The sequence below is a fragment of the Acinonyx jubatus genome, chromosome X (assembly GCF_027475565.1).
Source record: "Acinonyx jubatus isolate Ajub_Pintada_27869175 chromosome X, VMU_Ajub_asm_v1.0, whole genome shotgun sequence".
NCBI classification, from domain to species: Eukaryota; Metazoa; Chordata; class Mammalia; order Carnivora; family Felidae; genus Acinonyx; species Acinonyx jubatus.
This window is the reverse complement of record NC_069389.1, coordinates 111,783,157-111,807,080: the sequence shown is the minus strand read 5'-3', so window position 1 is coordinate 111,807,080 and position 23,924 is coordinate 111,783,157. Positions and strand designations below refer to the sequence as shown.

The 23,924-nt window shown below is 43.3% G+C and overlaps 1 protein-coding gene and 1 pseudogene across 9 annotated transcripts in view; one reads left to right on the top strand and one right to left on the bottom strand.

Moving 5' to 3' along the window:
- MCF2 (MCF.2 cell line derived transforming sequence) overlaps nucleotides 1-23,924 on the top strand; it is a 108,857-nt gene that overhangs the window by 28,997 nt on the left and 55,936 nt on the right. For 5 of the 9 annotated variants that reach the window (XM_053201751.1, XM_053201752.1, XM_053201750.1 and 2 more), the window contains exons 3-6: nucleotides 4,506-4,620; nucleotides 6,139-6,229; nucleotides 21,837-21,956; nucleotides 22,782-22,898. In XM_053201751.1, the coding sequence (XP_053057726.1) occupies nucleotides 4,506-4,620; nucleotides 6,139-6,229; nucleotides 21,837-21,956; nucleotides 22,782-22,898 (443 nt within the window). Of the gene's footprint in view, nucleotides 1-4,505; nucleotides 4,621-6,138; nucleotides 6,230-9,930; nucleotides 10,300-21,836; nucleotides 21,957-22,781; nucleotides 22,899-23,924 lie in introns of those variants that run through there. The other 4 variants (XM_053201755.1, XM_053201753.1, XM_053201757.1 and 1 more) reach the window with 3 other exon arrangements.
- Nucleotides 612-4,382, bottom strand: LOC113597802 (40S ribosomal protein S26-like; annotated as a pseudogene).

The following is a 23,924-nucleotide window of genomic DNA, read 5'->3' as shown; positions in this document are numbered from 1 at the left end:
AGTGGGAGAGGAGCAGAGAGAGGGAGACACAGAATTGAAGCAGGTTCCAGGCTCTGAGCTGTCAGCCCAGAGCCTGATGCAGGGCTCGAACTCACGAACTGAGCCGTGAGATCATGACCTGAGCCCGAGTTGGACACTTAACCGATGGAGCCACCCAGGCACCCCTCTGGTTATTTAAATGTTTCTTACAAATGCCATCAAGTGACCCTAATTAAGCAGCTTGTACTAAGTTATTTTTTTTAGAGTTCCATTTACGAGAAAGTTTTACTTTTCACATATATGTTCTATGCGTTGGTGTATGTATATGCATTTGTACGTAGTTTTGAAAAATTGTGATAAAATACTCATAACGTAAAATTGACCGCCTTAACCATTTTTTAAAAAGTATAATCTCCATTTGGGGCGCCTGGCTGGCTCAGTGGGTTAAGCATGTGACTCTTGGTTTCCACTGATATCATGATCTCACAGCTTGTGAGGTCGAGCCCTGTGTCGGGCTCTGTGCTGACGGCATGGAGCCTGCTTGGGATTCTTTCCCTCTCTACCCTTCTGCTGCTCTCTCTCGCTCCCTCTCTCAAAAGAAAGAAACATTCAAAGAAAGTATAATCTCCGTTTTATCTTTTTCCAGAGAACAGTTTTTTTTCGGTCCTCAAGGTCTTAGCTCCTGACATGGGTTTTGGTCGAGGTCGTGGGGCAGCACCCACGGGTCTAGATCGGGGTGGGGGTGTTCGGTCCTTTGGGGCTTCACGAGAGCGATTCCGGACTACCTTGCATAGTAATGTAGTCTCATACACGGCTTGGGAAGCACATAGGCATTGAAGACACTACCTTGGGAAATGTCCCTGATGGCAGTGGCCTCTACTGTGGTCTGAATACCAAAATTATTCCTTCTTCTTCCTCTCCTCCCTCTCCTCCCTCTCCTCCCTCTCCTCCCTCTCCTCCCTCTCCTCCCTGTCCTCCTCCTCCTCCTCCTCCTCCTCCTCCTCCTTCTCCTTCTTCTTCTCATTTTCTTAAAAGTAGGCTTCATGCCCAGCATGGAGTCCAATATGGGGCTTGAACTGATGACTCCGAAATCAAGAGTCACATGTTCTACCAAGTGAGCCAGCCAGGTACCTCTTGAATAATGAACTTTTTTTTTTAAGTTTTATTTAACTATTCTGTACACCCCACATGGGGCTCAAACTCATCACCCCGAGGTAGGAGTCACCTGCTCTTCTGACTGAGCCAGCCAGGACCCCCTTACCCCCCGGCCGAATAATGAACTTATTATTATTTTTTTAATGTTTATATATTTTTGAGACAGAGCATGAACAGGGGAGGGTCAGAGAGAGAGAGAGACACAGAATCTGAAACAGGCTCCAGGCTCTGGGCTGTCGGTACAGAGCCCGACTTGGGGCTCGAACTCACAGACCGCGAGATCATGACCTGAGCCGAAGTCAGCCCCTTAACCAACTGAGCCACCCAGGCGCCCCCAGAATAACGAATTTCTTAATGGCCTTGTACTTGGGCATGCAATGAGTGCAGTTGCTACAGCAAATAGGCTGCATGTGGCCATGGCCCTTTGTGTCATGACCCTTATTCCTTCTCTTCTTGGTTATCTTGGAAGTGAGGACCCAAGGGTGCCATCTTAACCATTTTTTATTAAATATGTATTTATTTGAGAGAGAGAGAGAGAGAGAGAGAGAGAGAGAGAGAGAGAGAGAAAGCGTGCATGAGCAGGGAGGGGCCGAGAGAGAGACGGGTAGAGAGGATCCGAAGCAGACTCTGCTGACAACAGAGAGACCAATGTGGGGCTTGAACTCACGAACCGCGATATCATGACCTGAGCTGACGTCGGATGCTTAACCGCCTAAGCTACCCAGGCGCCCCGTTAACCGTTTTTAAATGTATAGTTTGGTGGCATTAAGTATATTCACGTTGTTGTGCAGCCATCCCCGCAGTCCATCACCAGAACTCTTGATCTTGCAAAAGCGAACCTCTGTACCCACTAAAAAATAACTCCCTGTCCCCTTCTCCCCCCAGCCCCTGGCTGCCACCATTTTGCTTTCTGTCTCTGGGTATTTGACTACTCTAGGTTCCTCATATAAGTGGAATCATACAGGATTTGTCTTTTTTGTGGCCGGCTTCTTTCACTTGGCATGATAGCCTCAAGGTCCATCCAAGTTGTATATGTCAGTATATGTCAGAATTTCCTCCCTTTTTAAAGACTGAATAATATTCTGGGACATCTGTGTGGCTCAGTTAGTTAAGCGTCCGACTCTTGATTTCAGCTCCGGTCATGATCTCTCTCTGTCTCTGTCTCTGTCTCTCTTTCTCAAAAATAAACATGGAGGGGGGAGCCTAGATGGCTCAGTCAGTTAAACAGCCGACTTTGGCTCAGGCCGTGATCTCACGGTTTAGGAGTTCGAGCCCCACATAGGGCTCGCTGCTGTCCACGCAGGGCTGGTTTGGGATCCTCTCTCTCCCTCTCTCTCTGCCCCTTCCCTGCTCACACTCTCTATCAAAAATAAATAAGCATTAAAAAAAAAGATTGTTGTTTAGGTATACTGTATCCTTGCAAATTTCCTGTCTAATTGTTCTGTCAGTTGTTGAGAGAGGGGTGGTGAAGTTTTTGGACTCAAGTTGTGGATTTGTCGGTTTCTCCTTGTAGCTGTATTAGTTTTTGTTTTACGTATCTTGAAGCTCTGTTATCAGGTGCATAAGCATTTAGGATTATTATGTTCTTTTGATGAATTTACCACTGTTTGATTATCAAATGATTTTCTTTTCTTTTTAAAGGCTGTTTATTTATTTTGAAAGAGAGAGTGTGCACAAAAGAACAGAGGAAGAGCAGAGACAGGGAGAGAGAGAGAATCCCAAGTGGGCTCCATGCTGAGTGTGAGGGACCCAATAAAGCCATCTAATTTTAGACAAAATAGATTTCAGAGTCAGGAATATTACTAGATATTAAGAAAATCATTTGAGGGGGCACCTGGGTGGTTCAGTCGGTTAAGCATCTGACTCTCTTGATTTCAGTTTAGGTCATGATCTCACGAACTGTGAGATTGAGCCCTGAGTCAGGCTCTGTGCTGACAGCGTGGAGCCGGCTTGGAATTCTCTCTGTCTCTGTCTCTGTCTCTGCCCCTCCCCTGCGCTCTCTCTCTCAAAATAAATAAATAAACTCTAAACAAAAATTAAATTGAAAATAAAGTGTGTTTCTTGTAGGTAGTGTATAATTGGGTCTTGGTTTTTTTTTTTAATCCAACTTGATCATCTCTAACTTTGAACTGGGATGTCAAGATTATTTTCATTTAATGTGATTATTCATATGGCTGGGTTTAAATCTACCATTTTACTATTTGTTTTCCACTTGCCCCATTAGTTCTTTGTTTTTTTCGCTCCAGTTTTGCTTTATTTTGCATTAAGTATTTTTACTCCATTTTCTCTCCTTTGCCATCGTCATAGTTTTTTAAAAGTTTATTTATTTTTTTAAGTAATCTCTACACCCAACGTGAGGCTTGAACTCACAACCCTGAGATCAAGAATCGCATGCTCTTCCAACTGGGCCAGCCAGGAGCCTTGCCCTTGTCATATTTTTATTGCACATTGAATTTTTTTTTATATCCTGATATCTTTATTCACTTGAATTCAGCCAAATAAGAATTACAACTAAACTTCTCAGAAAATTTCCATTAGCAAGCTAAATTCGAAGGCCACCCTGTAACTTTCCTCCTAAAAGAATCCTTCAACTTCCATTTAGCACTAAGTATTTATTGAGCACCTACTCTGTGCCCAGTTGTTGGGCAGGCTGTAGAGTAGGACCTTAAACATGTGTAAGGCTCATCCCTGCACTTAGATGGCTTTCATTCTGAATGTTCCATAGTTTCCAAGCTATGTGGAGGGCTCTGGGGTAGGGTGCGCACTGAATTTTAACTCGCAAAGAATTTATGGTCTTTGCTGTTTCTTTGCATTCATCAGTAAGAGTTCTATACCATTGTCGCCGTTACTGTTTATGTTGTTTCTTCCACAAATCCATTTGAACATTGCTTATTTCCTGTAGTTTATATCCTGTATTCTTTCAGGCTCACCATAGCTGTAAATGGTTGATTCTATCAAGGTTTCTATTTCCTGTCAGGCTGTCAGTCACCAGTTGGGATTTAGGTCCTTAGCATTGGTATGGAAACAGTTATTCCCCAATACTCTTGGCTGTCCAATATGAGGGCTCAGCTGTGGTTTCAACTACATTTATTATATGCATTCTATGAAAATTTCTTCTGACTCTAATCACTCCTTTTGCCTTCTCTCTCGCTCCCTCTTCTTTCTTGCATTGTTTTCATTTAGAACTACTTGGCTGCTTCTTACACTTTGGAGCGTGTTGCCATTTTGATTTATGCGGAGACCATCATCCTTATATAAGCTACATTGGCCCCAAACTGTCTTCTAACCGCCCCTTTCAAATCCTCTTTCTTGTACTGCTGTCACATGAATTGTTAATTCGGCTGATTTCTTTTTTTTTCATACTGTTTTAGGTGGCCGGGGAAAGGATAATGCTTGGATCATTACTTTTCCAGAAAATTGTAATTTCAGATGTATACCGGAAGAAGTGATAGCGAAAGCGCTGACTTACTTGACATCTATTGCAAGGTATGGCGTTTCGTTACATTTTTTTCAATTTGTTATGTATCAGGTACCCATTTGAATATAACGGGAAAATGCCTTTGTGGTGTGGCTGTAATTATTATTGTAAGTGGATTATAAGAGTCACCTTCAGAGGAGATAAGAAAGAAAACGTGTAAGGGGAAGCGGACAGCCACCTAAATTGGTAAAAAAAAAAAAAAAAAAATTATGCCGAGGATCTAGGAAAGCAAAATTGGGAGTCTACAAATAATTGTCTTCGTGAAGAAAAGCATACGTTGAAAACGATGATCAAACTTAAAGCCTTCGATTTGCCTAAAAGGAAATCTTCCTAGCCAAGAGTGAGGGTAAGTTTCCAAAGCTTCCTGAAAGATTGTATCTAGGTTGAAAACACATTTTTATTTATTTTTTTTAAAAGTTTATTTATGTACTTTGAGAGAAAGAGAGAGAGAGAGAATCCCAAGCAGGTTCAGTGCTGTCAGCACAGAGCTGGATGCGGGGCTTGAACTCATGAACTGTGAGATTATGACCCGAGCTGAAGTCGAGTCGGACACTTAACCGACTGAGCCACCCAGGTACCCCCAAAACAGATTTTGTTTGTTTGTTTGTTTGTTTAAATGTGAAATTTATTGTCAAGTTGGTTTCCATACAACACCCAGTGCTCGTCCCAACAGGTGCCCTGCTCCATGCCCATCACCCACTTTCCCCCAAAAGCAGATTTTTAAAGGAAACATTTTCCACTTATTAACCCTGAAGACTAAGAGGGCACAAGTCTACAATGGTAAAAATATGAAGAGTCTCATGAACAAAAGTCAAAATCACAGAAAACTAAATTTATAGTGCACCCCTTAAAGCCTAAAAGTGGTCTTTTTAGGGCAAATAAAACATTCGGTAAACTTCCTCCTCTAAAGGCACAGACAGGATAGAAACCTGTATTTGACAGTGTTTTTCTGAGTGAGTGAATGGATGGATGGATGGATGGATGGATGGATGGATGATGGGCTCTTGATGGATTGCCATGAAAAGTTAAATCTGATGTAATGAAGGACAGCTGTCTATAAAGTTTTCCCACACCCAGGATTGCACTATGCCAAATTTATCCTAGTGACCTATTTGCATTATGCTATCCCTTGACTATTTAAAAGAATGACATTAGGGGCACCTGGTTGGCTTAGTCGATTAAGCACCTGACTCTTGATTTTGGCTCAGGTCATAATCTCACGGTTTGTGGGATTGAGCCTTGCACTGGGCTCTGTGCTTGATAGTACATTCTCTCTTTCAAAATAAACTTAAAAAAAAAAAAAAAAAAGAACGACATTAGTGCCAAAAAAGAAATTTTCAATATTGAGTGGTGGAACATGGAATTAAACTGGTTTTCCCATGTAGCGCTTTGTGATAGCTTTCCCAATCCACATAAATTTATCTTTAGCTGAGACGGCAAATGTAAATGAAACAGTCAGAATTAAGGACATACCTAGCAAATTTGGGTAGTTACTAAGCAAAACATGATTTCTTCTTATCTTGCAGGCAAAATGGATCTGATTCCCGGTTTACCATTATTCTTGATCGAAGATTGGATACATGGTCTTCTCTCAAAATTTCTCTTCAGAAAATCTCAGTAAGTACTGGGGCGCCTGGTTGGCTCGGTTGAGTGTCCGACTTTGGCTCAGGTCGTGATCTCACAGTTTGTGAGTTCGAGCCCCACGTTGCCACTCTGTGCTGACAGCCTGGAGCCTGCTTTGGATTCTGTGTCTCCTTCTTTCTCTGCCCCTTCCCCGCTTGCACTCTGTCTCTCTCTCTCAAAAATAAATAAACATTAAAAAATTAAAAAAAAAAACTCAGTACCAATGCATTCTGCAGATACTTTTTTTTTTTTAATGTTTTATTCATTTTTGAGAGCGAGCACGAGCGGGAGAGGGGCAGAGAGAGAAGGGGACAGAAGATCTGAAGTGGGCTCTGTGCTGACAACGGCGAGCCCGACGCGGGGCTTGAGCTCACCACCTTGAGATCACAGCCTGAGCCGATATCAAGAGTCAGATCCTTAACCTGCTGAGCCACGCAGGTGCTCCCACTTTTTAACATTTCGATGTGTGTCTTTCTAGACATTTCCTCCCCTGGGATAGAGTAGGGCAGTGACTCAACAGTAATAGAACTTAGCTCCCCTGTTGGATTCTAGCCCCTAGCTTCCCAAGACCCAGATGGAGAAAACAGTTTCCCTAAGAGAAAAACATGAGAGCTGCAGTCCTGCTCACAGCCTGGGTGATCTTTCACATCACTAGGCTCACGTGGGTGCGGTGGCATTGTCAGACCCTTCTTCATAGAAGAGGAGGGCAGTGTGGGACCCGTAGACTACCTAGCTGGCAAGATTGGGGCTGTCTGTAGAAGTACCATGCGGTTAACTTCCTCTATCAGACCAGAGTAGCTGGGAATCAATATGTGTGTGTGTGTGTGTGTGTGTGTGTGTGTGTATTTAATGTTTATTATTGAGAGACCGAGCATGAGTGGGGGAGGGGCAGAGACAGAGGGAGACCCAGAATCCCAAGCAGGCTCCACGCTCGGAGCACAGAGCCCAACATGGGGCTGGATCCCACGAACCACGAGATCGTGACCTGAGCCGAAGTCGGAGGATGCTCCAGCCGACTGAGCCCCCCGGGCGCCCCCAATACATTCTTTGAGAGTCCAGCATCATCCATCATCAGAAATCTTCGTCTCCCCACTGACATGGGAGGCCACTCTCACCGGAGGAAGTTGATTTAGTGGCAAAGGCAAGCCAGAGATCTAAGTTGTTGGACTTCTTGACCGGTGTACCTTTTCCTGTACTAAACCTAGACAATGAGCGTAAGAAATCTACCGGCACTCACATGGTAAAATGCATGAGATTCTGTTCATACCCAGCTTGAATGATTCTTCATCTTGAGCCAATCAGCCAAGTGGGTTTTTTTTTGTTTATTTCTTTAACAGAAGTGTTTAACTATAAGCAATGGAGAGAAGAATACCAAATTCATACACGTGACTGAAATAAAATAGCAAAGCCTTGACTTCATGTAATATATTTTTGCTTTTTCAAGTGTTCACATTTATTAAGTAATGGTCATTCTGTTTCCTGACTAAGTACTGCAGGCAGGTATCATTATAATTGTCTCATAGCTGAGGGAATTACGTCGATATACACACTCAGGAAAGGTTTTGTGTGAAATCCAAGGTCAAATATCTAAGTAACTAAAAGAGGCGGAGCAAGAATTGAATTGTCATGAACTTCAGTTGTTGCACTTTCCACCTGCTACTTTCTATCATTTTCCAGATGGCTTGTGGATAGACAAAAAAAATTTTTTTTTTAATTTTTTTAATGTGTATTTTTGAGAGACAGAGAGACAGCGTGACAGGGGGAGGGGCAGAGACAGAAGGAGACACAGAATCCCAAGCGGGTTCCAGGCTCCGAGCTGAGAGCACAGAGCCCAACTCTGGCCTTGAACCCATGAACTGTGAGATCATGACACGAGCCCAAGTCGGACACTTAACCGACAGAGCCACCCAGGCGCCCCTTAAGTGTTTTTTGTTTTTTGGGTTTTTTTTAAAGGTAAAATTCCTTTGGAGAGCATAAATCTGCCTGGTGTATACTATTGAGCCATGTCAATGGGGCAAAGTCAAGTCAAAGCTGTTGACCTTGCTCTGGCCTTTTAGGATCTGTCCTTGCGCTTGTTGACGAGATTTCAGTTTACAATTCTTTTCTACTTAATATAGCACTTGTTACAATAAAACACTTTTTATTACCCAGCCCAGCTTTTTTCTTTTGGCCAAAACAATCTGCTTGATTAAATTAATTTTCGTTGAGTGACCGTTTGGCACATAGCATCAGTTTTTTAAGGTTTTATTTTTATTAATCAAATAGGCCACTTGGAACAGAGGGTTGTTTTTTTTTTTTTTTTTCTAAAAGAGAAATATCAGATTTGGTCTTCATGCTGTTGGTTGCAAGTCAACGGAGCAGGAATGACTTGTTTCTTGGGAGGTGTAGCTCCCCTTTCTGCTTTCCTAGGGACGATCTTTCAGTGGGGAAGTGTGAACCCTGTTCAGCACAGAACTTGGCATGCAGGGTTCCTTCATTCTCTTTACTGCCAAAGTGATGGCGCTGGGCAAGATTGGGGGCCCAGGTGATGAAGACGTATAACCAGCTATAGATTACCTTAGGTGTTGTTTCTTTTTAACAGGTTAAATGTTTCTGCTTGTGGTATAGTTTCTACACCCATACTCAAGAGCACATTCATTACAGGGGTGCTTGGGTGGCTCAGTTGGCTAAGCTTCCAGCTCTTGATTTAGGCTCAGGTTGTGATCTCATGATTTGTGAGATCGAGCCCCATGTCGGGGTCTGCACTGACAGCACAGAGCCTGCTTGGGATTTTCTGTCTCCCTGTCTCTGCCCCTCCCTCCTTCTCTCTCTCTCTCTCAAAAAAATTTTTTTTAATGTTTATTTTTGAGAGAGAGAGAGAGAGAGAGAGAGAGAGACAGATAGAGCGTAAGTGGGGGAGGGACAGAGAGAGAGGGAGACACAGAATCCGAAGCAGGCTCCGGGCTCTGAGCTGTCAGCACAGAGCCTGACGCGGGGCTCGAACTCACGAACTGTGAGATCATGACTTGAGCCAAAGTCGGACTGAGCCACCCAAGTGTCCCTGTCAAAAATAAATAAGTAAACATTTTTTAAAAACCCAGCACGTTAATTACATCCCAACCATTAGTAGCTATTGGGCACTGTTTGCATTAAAGATAAATACTGAATACAAGCTAATTTCGAGAGCAAAAGTTGGATTCAGCAAAAAGGATTTCTGGCGAAAATTGCCACTGAAAAGATAAGGTGTAACTATCTTTGGTATGTTACCTTAAACATCTATGAAATAATTACACAACTCAATTTGAAGACCTTAATTTGTAAATTCCAAAATAAACTGCAGTCAGGTTATACTTTTTAATGATGGGAAACAAGATTATTTTCAGTTTGTACAATTGGGGGAAATGTCAGTCTGGGAGAGAAGCCTATCCATTATTAGAAAGTTTGTGTGTTCTTTCTAGATTATCATCAAGACAACATTCCACCAACCGGTAACCTGTCACAAGGCTTAAACTCAGAATAGCATTTAACCATAACAACAACAACAACAACACACCTGGAGTGAATTTTCAGTTACGGATCAGGGTAGGACAAGAATAAGGGTATCCGTTAATACTACCTTCACAGAGATTCTCAGCATTCCACCTTAAAAATCAAACTGCGTAGAGGAGAAAGCCAGTCCCATCAAGCCCCTAGGAGAGAGTCATTTTTTTTTCCCCCCTTTCTCCACTCTTAGGACATGCCTCATCTTCAGCGGTCCGGCAGGAGCTAATCCATGAGGTTCAATCTGGCTAAGTAATTGGGGGAATGTGTCAACTCTGAATTACAATGAGCAGCCGGGAAGGCTCGTCAGCTGACTAATCAGGAAGAGTGGGTGTTTTTGCTGTGCTGCACGCTGGTAATGGAAGCAGCTACGGTAGCTTTGTTTGATAGAGATTTTTGGCTGCCGTTTTTAAATACTACCCAAGAAGCAGCTCATATTTCATCCGTGTTGCACTGACAACTGGAAAAGAAGAGTGTTATTGTGTATAGGCGAGATGGCAGAGGCAACTCCCCCGAGAGGCAAGATGAGGTTCAGAAGGAATGCGGTAAGGGCTCTGCCTGCGGTCCTGGAAAGCCTATATTCCCAAGTTCAAGTGCAGGGATGCTGCGGCATGGTGCTATAGCACAAACTGCTGCCGAATGAGGCTTTTAAAGGACAGATGGAGAGAGAATGGAGACTTGTGTTTGCATGAATTGCATTGATGCGATCACTGTGATCTTGACATAGGGAAACATAAAGGAGTCAAGGAGGTTGAATGCAATTTCAAAATCTAAATGTGATCAAGTTTATGAGGAAACATCGTCAGGCGTGTTATTTGTCGAAGGCCATGTGAGCAGTTTTGAATCGTTTGGCAGAGTAGCTTTAAATCGCGAGTTAAGATAATATCTGACAAAAGGATTCATCCTTTCACCATGGTCAAGTAGAGTGTGATATCATGGACAGGTCTGGAGCTGACTTCATCAGCGTTTGAAAAGGCAGCCCTTCCTGGGTGTTACTTACTGTTCCAGTGAAAAATTTTAAAAGTCTGATGACTTGAAATCTGATGACTTGATTGGAATTGTCTTCCAAATTCAAACTTTAAAGATGCAGAATTCTAGCCTGTTGACAACTTTTTTTTTTTTAAGGGAAAGAAGTGACTTGATTTTTATTATAGACTAGAATTTAGAAATCTCTCCATTCAATAGGTTTCAAACACTTTTCTAAGTAAATTTTTCCCTTCATTGGTTCACTTGTGTACTAAATTCCCAGCAAATTTCTTAAGTGACGTTTAGATGTATTTTGGGGGTGTGTGAAATAACACTAATTTAATATCTGGTCATCAACAAGGTTTTAAATGTCACTCTTTTTCTTTGAAAAGTTAATGTTATCGATGTTAGGATTTAAAATACAATCCTTGCTCATTGAAAAAAATCAAGACAACACACAAACATGAGAAAGTAAAAATCAGCCTTAGGAAAAAAAATGACATCTGGAATCAAAAGTAAGATAAGGAAACTAAACCAGTAAGAGTTTTATTGTGGTTGAAGGAGTGTTAACTTCAATGGGTGAGTAAATGCTTTATTTTCTACTCAAGGTCTTAGCACAGAATGATGTAGTTTAAATTATAGTTTAGGTTATGAATCTTTCTATTTTGACAAAATTGTGTGTCTTTAGCTCTACACATGATTTTGTACTTTGGGAATAAATAGTTTCAGACCCGACAATTTGTAGTGTGCAAGAAATGCCTTTGTACGTGCTTCGTGGCATCGGGGCAGCTGGCATCGGTACTTCTGTTATCAGAAGTAACTGGCTTAAGCTTCCGGAAAGTTCCCGATTCCTTTATGTACACAGATATTTTGTCGGTGACATTTAGTTTCGTGTATACGCACCTACGTTAATAGACACACAAGTGAATTCAGGACATGCGCACTCATTGACTACATATACCTAGTGGTAGACCAATAGACTACTGCGTTACACACAGTATAGGTTTCGCCAAGGTAACTATGGCATGACTGTTGCACTGAAAGAGCTCCCAATCTATTTCGAGAAGGGAGGACGTGTTCATAACTAACTCTTACCAAAGAACTTCCAGGTGGATGGCTTCATGAAGGAAATGAATATTGGTTTGGACCTTAAGCAAGAACGTAGGTTTCTATTACCTTTCTTTGTTTCTCTCCTCCATTCTTCTCTTAAATGAATTCTTTCAAGTGGCCCCTAGGGATCAATGTCTTGAAATGCGATTTATTGGATTAAGTCGGAAGCCCAGAACTCTAGTGGAAGTCGCATTTGTTCTGTTTACATGGGTTGGCTTGACCAGGGTAAAAAATGTGAAACTCACCGGTGACACAGCGGTTTGACCTTGCAGGATCTCTGGAGTTGGGCTGATTTTGGAGACTGTGATATAAGTAGCACCTGAGAGGATGGGACAGTGGATTTAAAGTCCAGAGAGAAGATTAAATGGGTTACTTGGTGGAAATTGCAATGACTGTGGCCAAGTGGGAGGGAGGGCATGATAACAGATAAGTGACGAGAAGGACAGACGTCAAGGAAGGACTGTTGCCCATGACTCTTCTGCCCCTGAGGTCATGTGGCAAGTTACTTGGAGGTCTGCAGAGTCACTCCTACTTTCTGTACTCTGTAAGGGCGCGGTATGGGAGAACAGTGTGGAATTCGTTCATGACGCTGGAAATTCTTCTCTGTACCTGAAGTCATGAAATTGTCCTTGGTGTATTCTGAAGAGGTAGTTCGGACCGTATCAAGGTCAATCACATGGCCACGCCTGAGCGTTCTATTCTGTTAGGCTAATTAGAGCAGCCTCTGTTCAATGGGCTCCATGATGCCAGATTCTTTCCCCCAGTTTCTTTTGACCATTAATATTTGTCCCATTCTGTTAGATGTGCGGGTCAAGTGATTCCTTAACGCCAGGCAGCAAGTGTCAGTGTGCATTCAGCCTGTGTAACACTGAAAAGTGTTCTGTGTCTTAGAGCTCTCCCTGAGGATTCAGGTAGGCCTGGGTGCCCCTGCTCACTGGCTGAACCCTGGACAAGTTACTGCACTGCTCTGTGCTTCGGTTTGTGCATCCAAAAAAGGCCGTAAAAGCTACTTGACCGCAGTGTTATGGGGGTTCACTAGGTAATGTGTGTACCAAGCCTCGCGCATCTGTAATAGGCTTTTAGTCAAGGGTTCCTTCCGTCTTAGTGTTACTGCGTTGCTTTGCCTTAGAGATTAAAAAACGGAGAAAGTCTGTAGGAATAGAAGTTGTTTTATTGTAACATAACCAAACTTTTGCGATGTATAACGCACTTTAAACATTTTTTTCCCCAAGTTTATTTAAGAGAGGGAGAAAGAGAGCAAGCACCAGTGGGGTAGGGGCAGAGAGAAGAGAGAGAGGGGAGAGAGGAGAGAGAGAGAGAGAGAGAGAGAGAGAGAAAGAATCCCAAGCAGGCTCTGCACTGTCATCGTGGAGCCCTACACGGGGCTCGAGCCCACAAACCGTGAGTTCATGACCTGAGCCACAATCAAGAATCAGATACTTAACCGACTGAGCCTCCCGGGCGCCCCTGAACATTTTAAAAGAAATAAGTACAGAATCACAGACAAGTGTATACAGGGTGTATGAATTGCCTCTCTTTGGTACTACACAAAGGATTTAGGCGAGGTTAATTTCCAGACTTCAGGAGCGAGGTGATGTGTCCAAGTGTATGCCTTTTGTTGTTCTTGCTGTCCTTACTGCTATAAGGCTATGTAGCTGTGGAATTTGAGGGTAGGCGTGAGGAGAAGGGAGCAGATCTTCTCTAGGAAGGAAAGGTGAGAGAGCGAGCGAGCTAATTCTGTGCCCATTAACCGGAAGAACCAGAGAGATCTGCTGTGGGGGCGGGGGGGGGCGTGTCACACATAGTGACTGGAGAAATGTCAGCATGTTCATTCTACGGAGGTGCCTTTAAGCAGTCACATGTTGAAACTCCCCCCCCCAAAAAAAATGCCCGCAAGAAGCTAAAAGCAATGCTGTTTCCTCTCCCATGCTGGCTTTTTTTTTTTTTTAATAAAAATAAAAACAAAATAAAATAAGACTGACCTTTGGCCACATCGCTTTGCTCTTTTGACAGGCTCTCAAACACGATTTATAGTTTTACAATCTGGGGCTTGTGGAGAAAATAGAAATTGTGCTTTTTCATGTTTATATAACCATAAAGATTAGGGATTCTTAAAGCAGCATACCAAAGAATTTAGAAATGTAGTATCCCCAAACAGAAATGGAAAAGCTCAATGGTCTTGGGTTATCTTTGCTCTAAGATACGTGCGTCTGATACTAGTTATGATAGGTGATATGCTGTTTGTTCATTTAAACACTAGTTTTGGGGCGCCTGGAGGGGGGCTCAGTGAAACATCCGACTCTTCATTTGAGCTCCGGTCGTCATCTTGTTGAGCCCCGCAGTCGGGCTCTGCACTGACAGTGCGGAGCCTCCTTGGGATTCTCTCGCTCTCTGCCCCTCCCCCGCTTGTGCGCGCTCGCTCCCTGTCTGAAAATAAAATAAACTTAAAAAATAAACAATAGTTTTAAAATGGATTATCTTGAAACTTTTAGGCAAATGTGTGCATACTGTATAGAGAAAAAGCACTCTCTCTCCCTATGTGTATGCTCATAGTCAAACATATGCAACCTGGTCTTAATTCATATGGCCTTTCTGGTTAAAATTTCTCGAGTGCTCTGTCCCGTCGAGATTCTCCTAGCCAGCGATCACAGAGAGAGGAGCATATATTGATACCTACCCGTGTTCAGATGACATGAAGCTTTAGGTCACAGGTCACAAGCTGGTAGTCCAAAGATGTGTTCTGTTTAGGTCATACAGTGTTTCAACAAACTTTGAACTTGTTTCCCATCTTTAAAAATCCTGACGTTTCACACAACTCTGGATTTCTGGCTTCTTTTGAGAAATTGAAGATTTGGCAAAGCCCACCTTTCCACCTGACATTTAGCTGAAACTGACTAGTGGTGCCCCCCCCCCCCCCCAATGCTCTCCAGTTCACCATAATCCCCACCATTTCCGGTGACTACTCATCATCTGGGAAGAGTGTGAGTTGCCATTTCCACCTCCTTCAGGCTGTGTTTTGATGAAACCCTGCCTACTTCACGTGTTTCCATTCTTCCCCTAACACATGGTAGACATTCACATTGGTCACCTTTGTTTTGGGTTTCAGGTTTAGACTCTTGACCTTGAACCCGATCCTTGTACCATCGTTGCCACGCTTCCCCAGATTCCTCCTGTTGCTCCTTTTTCTGTCCATTAGGAGTTTCTCCAGAGGAAGGAAAGCTGAAATGAAAATACTCTTTTTATTTTTCAATCATAGCCTGTTTAAGAGTCAGGGGAATGTGTTTGTTTTTTTTTTTTTAAATTTTTTAAATTTCTAATGTTTGTTTATTTTTGAGAGACAGAGAGAGACAGAGTGTGAACAGGGAAGGGGCAGAGAGAGAGGGAGACACAGAATCCGAAGCAGGCTCCAGGCTCTGAGCCGTCAGCACAGAGCCCGACACGGGGCTCGAACCCATGGACCGTGAGATCATGACCTGAGCCGAAGTCAGACGCTTAACCGACGGAGCCACCCAGGCGCCCCAGGTGAATCTGGGTTTTCATTCTGCCACTTACAAGCTAGAAGTTTTTGGAAAGTTGCTAACCTCCCACAACCTCAGTGTATTACTTCCCTTTTGCTGCTGTAACAACTTACCACAAACTTAGCAGCTCGAAACAACACAAATGTATTCTGTTAACAGTTCTGGGATCAGAAGTCCAAAATGAGTCTCACTGGGCTAAAAGAAAGGTGTTCGTAGGACAGCGTTCCTTCTGGAAACTCTGGAGGAGAATCCACTTCCTTGACTTTTCCAGGTTCTAGAACCGCCCACCTTCCTTGGCTCTCGGCCCTGCATCCCTGCCCTGGGCTTCTCATGTCACATCTTCTCTGACTCTCCTGCCTCGCTCTTCGTCTAGTAAGGATCTTTGTGATTACATTGTTCCCACTGCAAGAGTCCAGGATTATCTCCCCATCTCAAGACCCTTAACTTCCTCATATTTATAAAGTCCCCTTTGCCTTATAAGGTAATACATTTACAAGTTCCAGGGATTAAGATGTGGGCATCTTTGGAGAGTGATTATTCAGCCTACCACAGGCAAGTTCTCCAGTTGTGCAATAAGGATAAAAATAGAATCTAATGTATGCACTCAGCACAATATCGTAATTATGCTCATGGTGATCATGATTCTTGTAAAAGGCTTTCAGTAAAAAGCGACATTCTCACCCATGGCCAGCTAGTCAGTCTCCTTTCCCTTACCATAAGGCCTTCAGAGGTCCCAAACATACATAAATGTGTGTGTGTGTGTGTGTGTGTGTGTGTGTGTGTGTGTATTTTAAAAAGTTTTGGGGCGCCTGGGTGGCTCAGTCGGTTAAGTGTCTGACTCTTGGTTTTGGTTCAGGGCATGATCTCATGGCGTGTGAGTTCGAGCCCTTGCATCGGCCTCTCTGCTGACAGCGGGGAGTCTGCTTGGGATCCTCTCTCTCCTTCTCTCTCTGCCCCTCCCCCTCCTCTCAAAATAAGTAAATAAACTTTTAAAAATTTAAAAATGTTTGTGTTCGAATATAGTTGACGCACAGTGTCATGTTAGTTTCAGGTGTGCAACACAGTGATTGGATGCTTCTATAAGTTCTACTGTGCTCGGGGCAAGGGTAGCTACCTAGTCTGTTACCCTACAAGGCTGTACAATCTCATTTTCTGAATTCTTTGTGCTGCACGTATGTAAGTGTTTGCTCGAGAGAGTTATGAAACGGAGTCATTCATGCGAGGTTATGGATTTGCTGTAACTAGACAAATATGGCAAGCACCTTTTTAGCTTGGGAAAATAAATGGGACCGGGATCAAAAACTCCAGTCTATCCGATTGGCACAGGGGATTCAATGGGTGGGAGGGATACAAACCATACACGTGGTCTGAACTGTGTGATTTCGTTTTCTAAAAAAAATAAATAAATAACCGACCAGTCAGATGGATTTATTCCTCTAAATGGCTTTTAAATTTGAGAGTAGCTGTTAGTTTAACGGAGCCCGTGTGTTCCAGGACGATCTGTGTGGTCGCGAAATAAAGATTCTCTACCTATCCCATCATGAAAAACACTGTAAATGCAAGTATGCAGGCAATAACTGAAGTTTTCATCCTTGATGATGCATTTTCTTTAAAAATGCTAATTTTTGTGGGCTTTTGGCCACAAGTGAATCCCTAAACATTTTGAAGGAATTAAGGAAGGACAACGTATGGCAGAGTAATCAGGAAGTTTTCCTTAAGCATGATATGATTAGAATGTAGAATTCTCTTTAGAAGGATTTTTTTTCCAGGTGTCCATGTTTGGGGCAAACCACTTTGTCAAATATAGGCAATGACTGATTCCGTAAACGGGGGCGCCTGGCTGGCTCAGTCGGAAGAGCGTGCGACTCTCGGTCTCAGGGTCGTGAGTTCAAGGCCCGTGTTGGGTGTAAGAGATCACTTAAATAAATAGATGAAGAAATAAATAAGTAAACGAGACAGTTAAATGAGATGGTTAAAATGTTAAAAATAATAGCTACATAACATCCCTGACTTTTAAGCAGCGGAGCACCCCCAAACCCTGCCTGGATTTGCTTCCCTGTGGATTCTATAGACCATGATTCTGCTTTTTCTCTCCTCTCTCCTTTGTTCCCTGCCGTGTGATGGACCTTGGACCTAGGTGCTGGGACAACCTTGCTCTCCCGGGCGTGGCAGGCTAGAGACCAATGGCTTTAAGTTGGTCAGGCTCAGGGCCACCTAGAGATTTCCTTTGTGATACCAGAGACTATGGTGTTAAGGAAAGTCCGAGAGAAAAAGATGATGAGACCAGATCAACCTAGGGTCCATGAAAGAACAAAACACATTTTGCCATAAGTGTTGACAGAGGTCGGGTGCTTTCAGTTCCAACTGAAAGAAAAAAAAAAGTGGAAAGGCAGCTGGGTCAAGGCAGGAAAGTATAATGGTTTTGGGAACTTACCCGTGTGAAGAAGAAGGAGAGGCTTAACTCCTAAAGCAAATGGCATCGAAGTAGAATCTATGCTTTCTATCTAAAAATAGGCCCAGAGGGGCACCTGGGTGACTCAGTTGGTTAAGCAACTAACTTCAGCTCAGGTCATGATCTCGCGGTCTGTGAGTTCAAGCCCCGCGTCGGGCTCTGTGCTGACAGCTCGGAGCCTGGAGCCTGCTTTGGAGTCTGTGTCTCCCTCTCTGCCCTTGGCCCGCTCGCGCTCTGTGTGTGTGTCTCTCTCTCAAAAATAATAAACATTAAAAAAAAAATTTAAAAATAGGTCCGGAGTTCTCCCAAGGCTCTGTCAGAGTCTCCCCTTTAAGCAGGCCTTTATCAGAGCCCCTGGGTGGCTCAGGCGGTTAAGCATCCAACTCTTGATTTCCGTTCAGGTTGGGATCCCAAGGTCGTGGGATCGAGCCCTGCATCGAGGGAGAATTGGGATTCTCTCTGCCCCTCCCCTGCGTGCGCGCGCTCTCTCCCTAAGTCAATTAAAAAACTTAAAAGAACCCAATACGACAATGTATGTTAACTAACTTGAATTTAAACAAATGAAAAAAAAAAAAAAAGCAAGCCTTTATCAATATCCTGGAAGTTTTCTACCTAAGCCTACTTGTCTTTAGATCCAAGAATGCAAGGTAAAATTTAAAGCCTATCTTCTTTTTTTTTGGGCTTAACAAAGTTCCTCTGTGTTCATTATTTAATTTAATTCTTATGATAACTATAGGAAGTACGTACCATGTTTAACATAAAATACATACTATGTACATCATAGAGGCATCGTTGGGACCCTGTCTCTGCTTCTGGTTCTATACGCATGTTAGCTGCATGCTTTGAAGTAAGTTTTCTCCAGCAGGTTCACGGCGACCAGCAGCTCTGGAACCACACCCTCAAAGTGTTCTTCCCTCAACGCTGGTGTGAAAAATCCCAGGGCAGGACTTCATCCCACTACTAATCGCTGTGTGTTAGGAGGGCAAGGTCATGTAGGAAGATCACAGTTCTTTTTTTTGTTTTTAAATCTTTATTTTTGAGAGAGACACGGTGGGAGTGGGGGAGGGTGGCAGAGAGAGGGAGACACAGAATCTGAAGCAGGCTCCAGGAGGGGGGAGGGGTCTCTCTGGGGTCTCTTTTATGAGGGCACTAGTCCCCTTATGATGGCTCCGTTCTCATCACCCAGGCACCTCCCAAAGGCCTCTCCTCCTACCAGCCTCACATTGAGGGCTGGGTTTCAGCACAAACTTTGGGGGACATAACCATTTAGTACCTGAGAGAGGGGAAGAAGTCTCTTCTGAAGGGAGAGGGTAGCAGAGGCACGGCCACCTGGGGGAGTTCGGAGTTGGACAGCCAGCCCGATTTGTGTCTGTTTATAATCATTGATTAGTTTATTGATTTCATTTTGACCTCTTTCACTTATTTGTGAGTCTCCCACTCGGTCTTCTTCCCTTGCTCTGGTTCTCATGGCCACTTAACTGTTGATGCTTTATCGCCGTCTCAAGTTGTATTTACGGATTTTATTTTTAAGTAACCTCTACACCCAGCGTGGGGCTCAAACTCACAACCCCGACGTCAGGCGTCTCGCGCTCCACCGACTAAGCTAGCCAGCCACCCCTCAAACTGAATTTAAAATATCCCCAGTTTCAAATGTGTATTTCCCAAGAGTCTAGGTCTTAAACCCGAGTGAAAGTTCCTCTTTTTGTTAATACCCACCTCCTAGCTCGTCTGTCTGCCTCCACTCTTGTCCAAATCTAGTCCTTTCCTAAAGCTGAAGTGATCCCTCTAAAATGCTGATCGTGTTGCTCCACTGCCTAAAACCTCTTAGAGCCTCCCCTTGCCTCCACGAAAAAGCCAAGGTCTTTCCTGATCTGGCATCTACCTGTCTTTCTAGCACCATCTCCCGTTGCTACACTCTCGAGCATCATTTTCCTCTAGCTTTCCTGACCGGGACGTCTCGAAGAGATAGGGAAGCGTACAGTGATTAAGAGCCCTGACTTACGGGGCACCTGGGTGGCTCAGTGGGTTAAGCGTCCGACTTCGGCTCAGGTCGTGATCTCGCGGTTGAGGAGCTGGAGCCCCATATTGGGCTGTGCCTCTGTCAGTGAGGAGCCCACTTCAGATTCTCTGTCTCCCTCTCTCTTTGCCTCTCTCTCTCTCTCTCTCAAAAATAAACATTAAAAAAAAAAAAAGAGCACTGATGCAGGCATAGATTAAGACTTCACCAGCCGGGGCAAGTTAAACTCTCTGAGCCTCAGTTTCTTTCTGTCTTTTTTTTTTTTTAATGTTTATTTATTTTTGAGAGAGAGAGAGCGAGCAGGGGAGGGAAAAAGAGAGACAGGGACAGAGAATCTGAAGCAGGCTCTGTGCTGATAGCACAGAGCCCAATGTGGGGATCAAACTCACCAACCGTGAGATCATGACCTGAGCTGAAGTTGGACGCTCAACCAACTGAGCCACCCAGGCGCCCCCGCTTGCTTTATTTGTAAAAGACGCTAGCTTAACTACCTCACACAATTATTATGAAGAGGAACTATGATAACGTTGGCAAAATACTTGGCATAGAGTAAGCATTTGATATATGGTAGTTCATTATTAACGTTGGGCCATACTGTTCTGTCTCTCGCTAATTTTCCATCGTCCCCTCCTTATCTTTTTAAAAAATGTTTATTTATTTTAAGATAGAGCACAAGTGGGTAAGGGGCAGAGAGGGAAGGAGAGAATCCCAAGCAGGCTCTATGCTGCCACCGAACACCTTGATGCGGGGCTCGATCCCGTGAACTGTGAGATCATGACCTGAGCGAAAATCAAGAGTCAGACGCTCAACTGACTGAGCTACCCAGGCACCCACCCTCCTTGTCTTTCTTTCAGCAACTATTTCTTGACCACCTACATGTCCGTATTCTGGAAACGGGGGAAACATTGGTGCACCAGAATGAAATTCTGATCTAAGTAATTCCTTTTCTTAGGCTTCAAACAGACCGTTTTGACCGTCTGTTGCGGATTATTCTGCTTCCTTTGTTTCACTTATCAACTTGTGCTATAGAGTTAACAATTACTAATGGACTGCACTATTAGACTGATTTTCTTGCAAACTGGGTAGGGACTACATCTTATTAATTTGGGGACACCGACTGCTAACAGTGCGCGACAGTCGTTCGCTTAGGTACATGAAATGGACATGTAGAAGAGACTCTGTGAATGTTGTTTGGATGAAAATAAAAATATGATTCCATATCACAGGTTTCTTCCATTGCTTAGTACATGTATATAATGTTTAAGCTCCCTTTGACTTTTGGGGTGATCCTAGGAACCTGCGTTCTAATTCCGTTTCACAGGGAATAAATGCAATTCAAATACAAATGACTAACTTTAAAATGATGTTTCAGGGGCACCTGGGTGGCTCAGTCGGTTAAGCGTCCGACTTTGGCTCAGGTCACGATCTCACGGTTCATGGGTTCGAGCTCCGCGTCGGGCTCTCTGCTGACACTTTGGAGCCTGGATCCTGCTTTGGATTCTGTGTCTCCTCTCTCTCTCTGTCCCCCTCCCCATCAAAAGTAAACATTAAAAACATTTTTTTAAAAAAAATGAAGTTTTAGGGTATGGTTCGTGGGGTGCCTGGCTGGTTCAGTCGACAGGGCGTGTGACTCTTGATCTTGGGGTTGTGAATTCAAGACCCATGTTGGGAGTAGGGATGACTAAAATAGAAATAAGCTTAAAAGGTAATAAATAAAATAAAAACCTAGATTTATTTTGTAAAAAAGTATAGTTCTTCTTAACTTGGGATCTACTTTTGTGTGAGAAAATTCCCCGCCATGAACATTGCAAGGGTCTGATCTGATGACCTTACATTAGTTCTGTTTCTGTTTCCAAGTTTTTAGATTGTATCAATATCCATTTTTAAAGTTTTGTCCTTCTAGTGGCTTTTATTGCTTTAAAAACGGTTTCCTTTAATTACGTATTTTCTGATACGTGCTCAGTCGAGTGCACGTTTTGACGATTTGTTCTTCCTTTCCTGCGTTTCTCCTTTCCGTAGGTTTCTTTTCCTGGGAACTTGCACTTGGTGTTGGTTCTACGTCCCAGCAGTTTTCTTCAAAGGACTTTCACAGACATTGGATTTCGATTTAGTCAGGAGGATTTCATGCTGAAGTTACCAGTAAGAGTATATTGTTTAAATGTTTTGTCTCTTTAATTCTTGTGAGGACTTTGTACCATGCTGTTGATGCTTTACCCATGCTCACAAAGCATCTGAAAGAAAAGAAATAGAATTTGTCTTCCCAAACTACAAACTTGAAATCCCCCAAAGTCTTCTGTTTCTATCGTTAAACTAAAGGAAGAGTTTCGTCAATTTGTAACAAAGCAATCCCTGTTGAATGAGATATATGTCACCTACGTTATTTATGTGTGTGTATATGCACGTGTGCGTGTGTGTATAAAATCAGGACGTTTTATTTTTAGGGAAAAAATGAGCGTGTGTTCTACGTATTTGAACTCCCATGAACTTAGCATCCTGAGCTAGTTCATAGTACCATGATCTTTTTTTTTAAAATATATTTTTATACGTTTATTTAGGGTTGGGGTAGAGTCCTCCTCGTAAATTATGGTACTTTTGCGAAGATCAGCCCCTCCTGATAAGTTATAACTTACTACAGAAAGCCCTTTTCCTCCGTTGTAGGCATAACATTCTTTCGGAAGGTTGGCCATTAATAATGCAAAATTTTAGATCAAGGAGAACCAGCGATTTGGGTTTCTATGGAGATTAACTTTGCTTTACAGAGACATGTTTCGTATGTGAAAACTGTTATTACCACAGAACGTAGTGCAGACGGATGTGGGCGGGGGAGGGTGTACAGGAGAGAACTATTAGAACCATTTGCAAAAGGTAACTTTGTGCTAAGGAAATGCTGAAGTTCATTGTACAGTTGAATGGAGGGATGCCGCGAAGGGCAGTTAACAGTATCTCTCTTGCTTATTTGTATAGGTGGTTATGCTGAGCTCAGTTAGTGATTTGCTGACATACATTGATGACAAGCAGTTAACCCCTGAGTTAGGCGGCACCTTGCAGTACTCCAACAGTGAATGGATCATCTTCAGAAATGTATGTTGCCTTTGCTCTTACTGTAGAGCCTGTAGTTCATATTAGCCTTTAAAATCTAGTTCCGGCATTGTTCTCCTCGTTGGGAAAGACAGCTTGCTGCGGCTCCTGTTTTTCAAACACATATAATTCAACATCTTGATTTTCTTCCCTAGGAAATATCTAGAAATGATGAAGAGGCACTGAGGATGGCAATTGAAGGAGAGGCCTAGGGAGTAAGGCGATCGTGCTCTGTCCACTGCCTCCGGTGGCCATGTAGTAACTTGGAGAAACACAGCGTTTTGGGTTCAGACCTCAGCACTGCTGATTTTTAGCTGTGTGACCTTGTGCACGCTATATAGCCTCTCTGGCTCTCAGTTTTCCCAACTATAAAATGGGAATAATACTACTTTACGTCATAGGGATATTGGGAAGATTAAATGAGATAACAAATGTAAATTGCGTGGCACAGTGCCTAACAGATGACAGGCCCTCAAAACATGCTAAGTAATACGATTCATGTCATCCTAGCGATGCTTCTGAGGCAGTTAGGATTACAGTAGAGTTTCGTCCGGTTCTAGAAATTGGCAAATAGGCAAAGACCCTGTGCCTCGCAGATGTGAGCTTATACTAGAAGAATCTTTGTCCCAGATCCCAGCGATAAGGGAACCCTCTGAAGGAAATGATTTCTCGTTCAATCAGGATCCTGTTTTCCTCATCTTTGTCATTCAGCAGTTCTTTTTGTTCATACGAAAGTGTATCGTCAAAATTAGTGTCTAGCCTTTCATAACCTCTAAAAGTGCAAACGAAAGAGCAGATCACCTCGAGCTGCATGGTAAGCAGAGGGTTTATAAGGTCTCTACGGGTTGCCCCCCCACCCCCCCCACCCCACTTTTCTCTTCCTGAGCAGTTGATTTTGGAAACAATCAACAGCGCAACGCGACTTGACATTTGAGGGCGACCGAACCTTCGCGATCACAATTTCAAGTCTTGTGCCTGAATGAATTGTTGTGGCCACTTTGTTCCCCCATCACCCTTGTGCATTGCTTT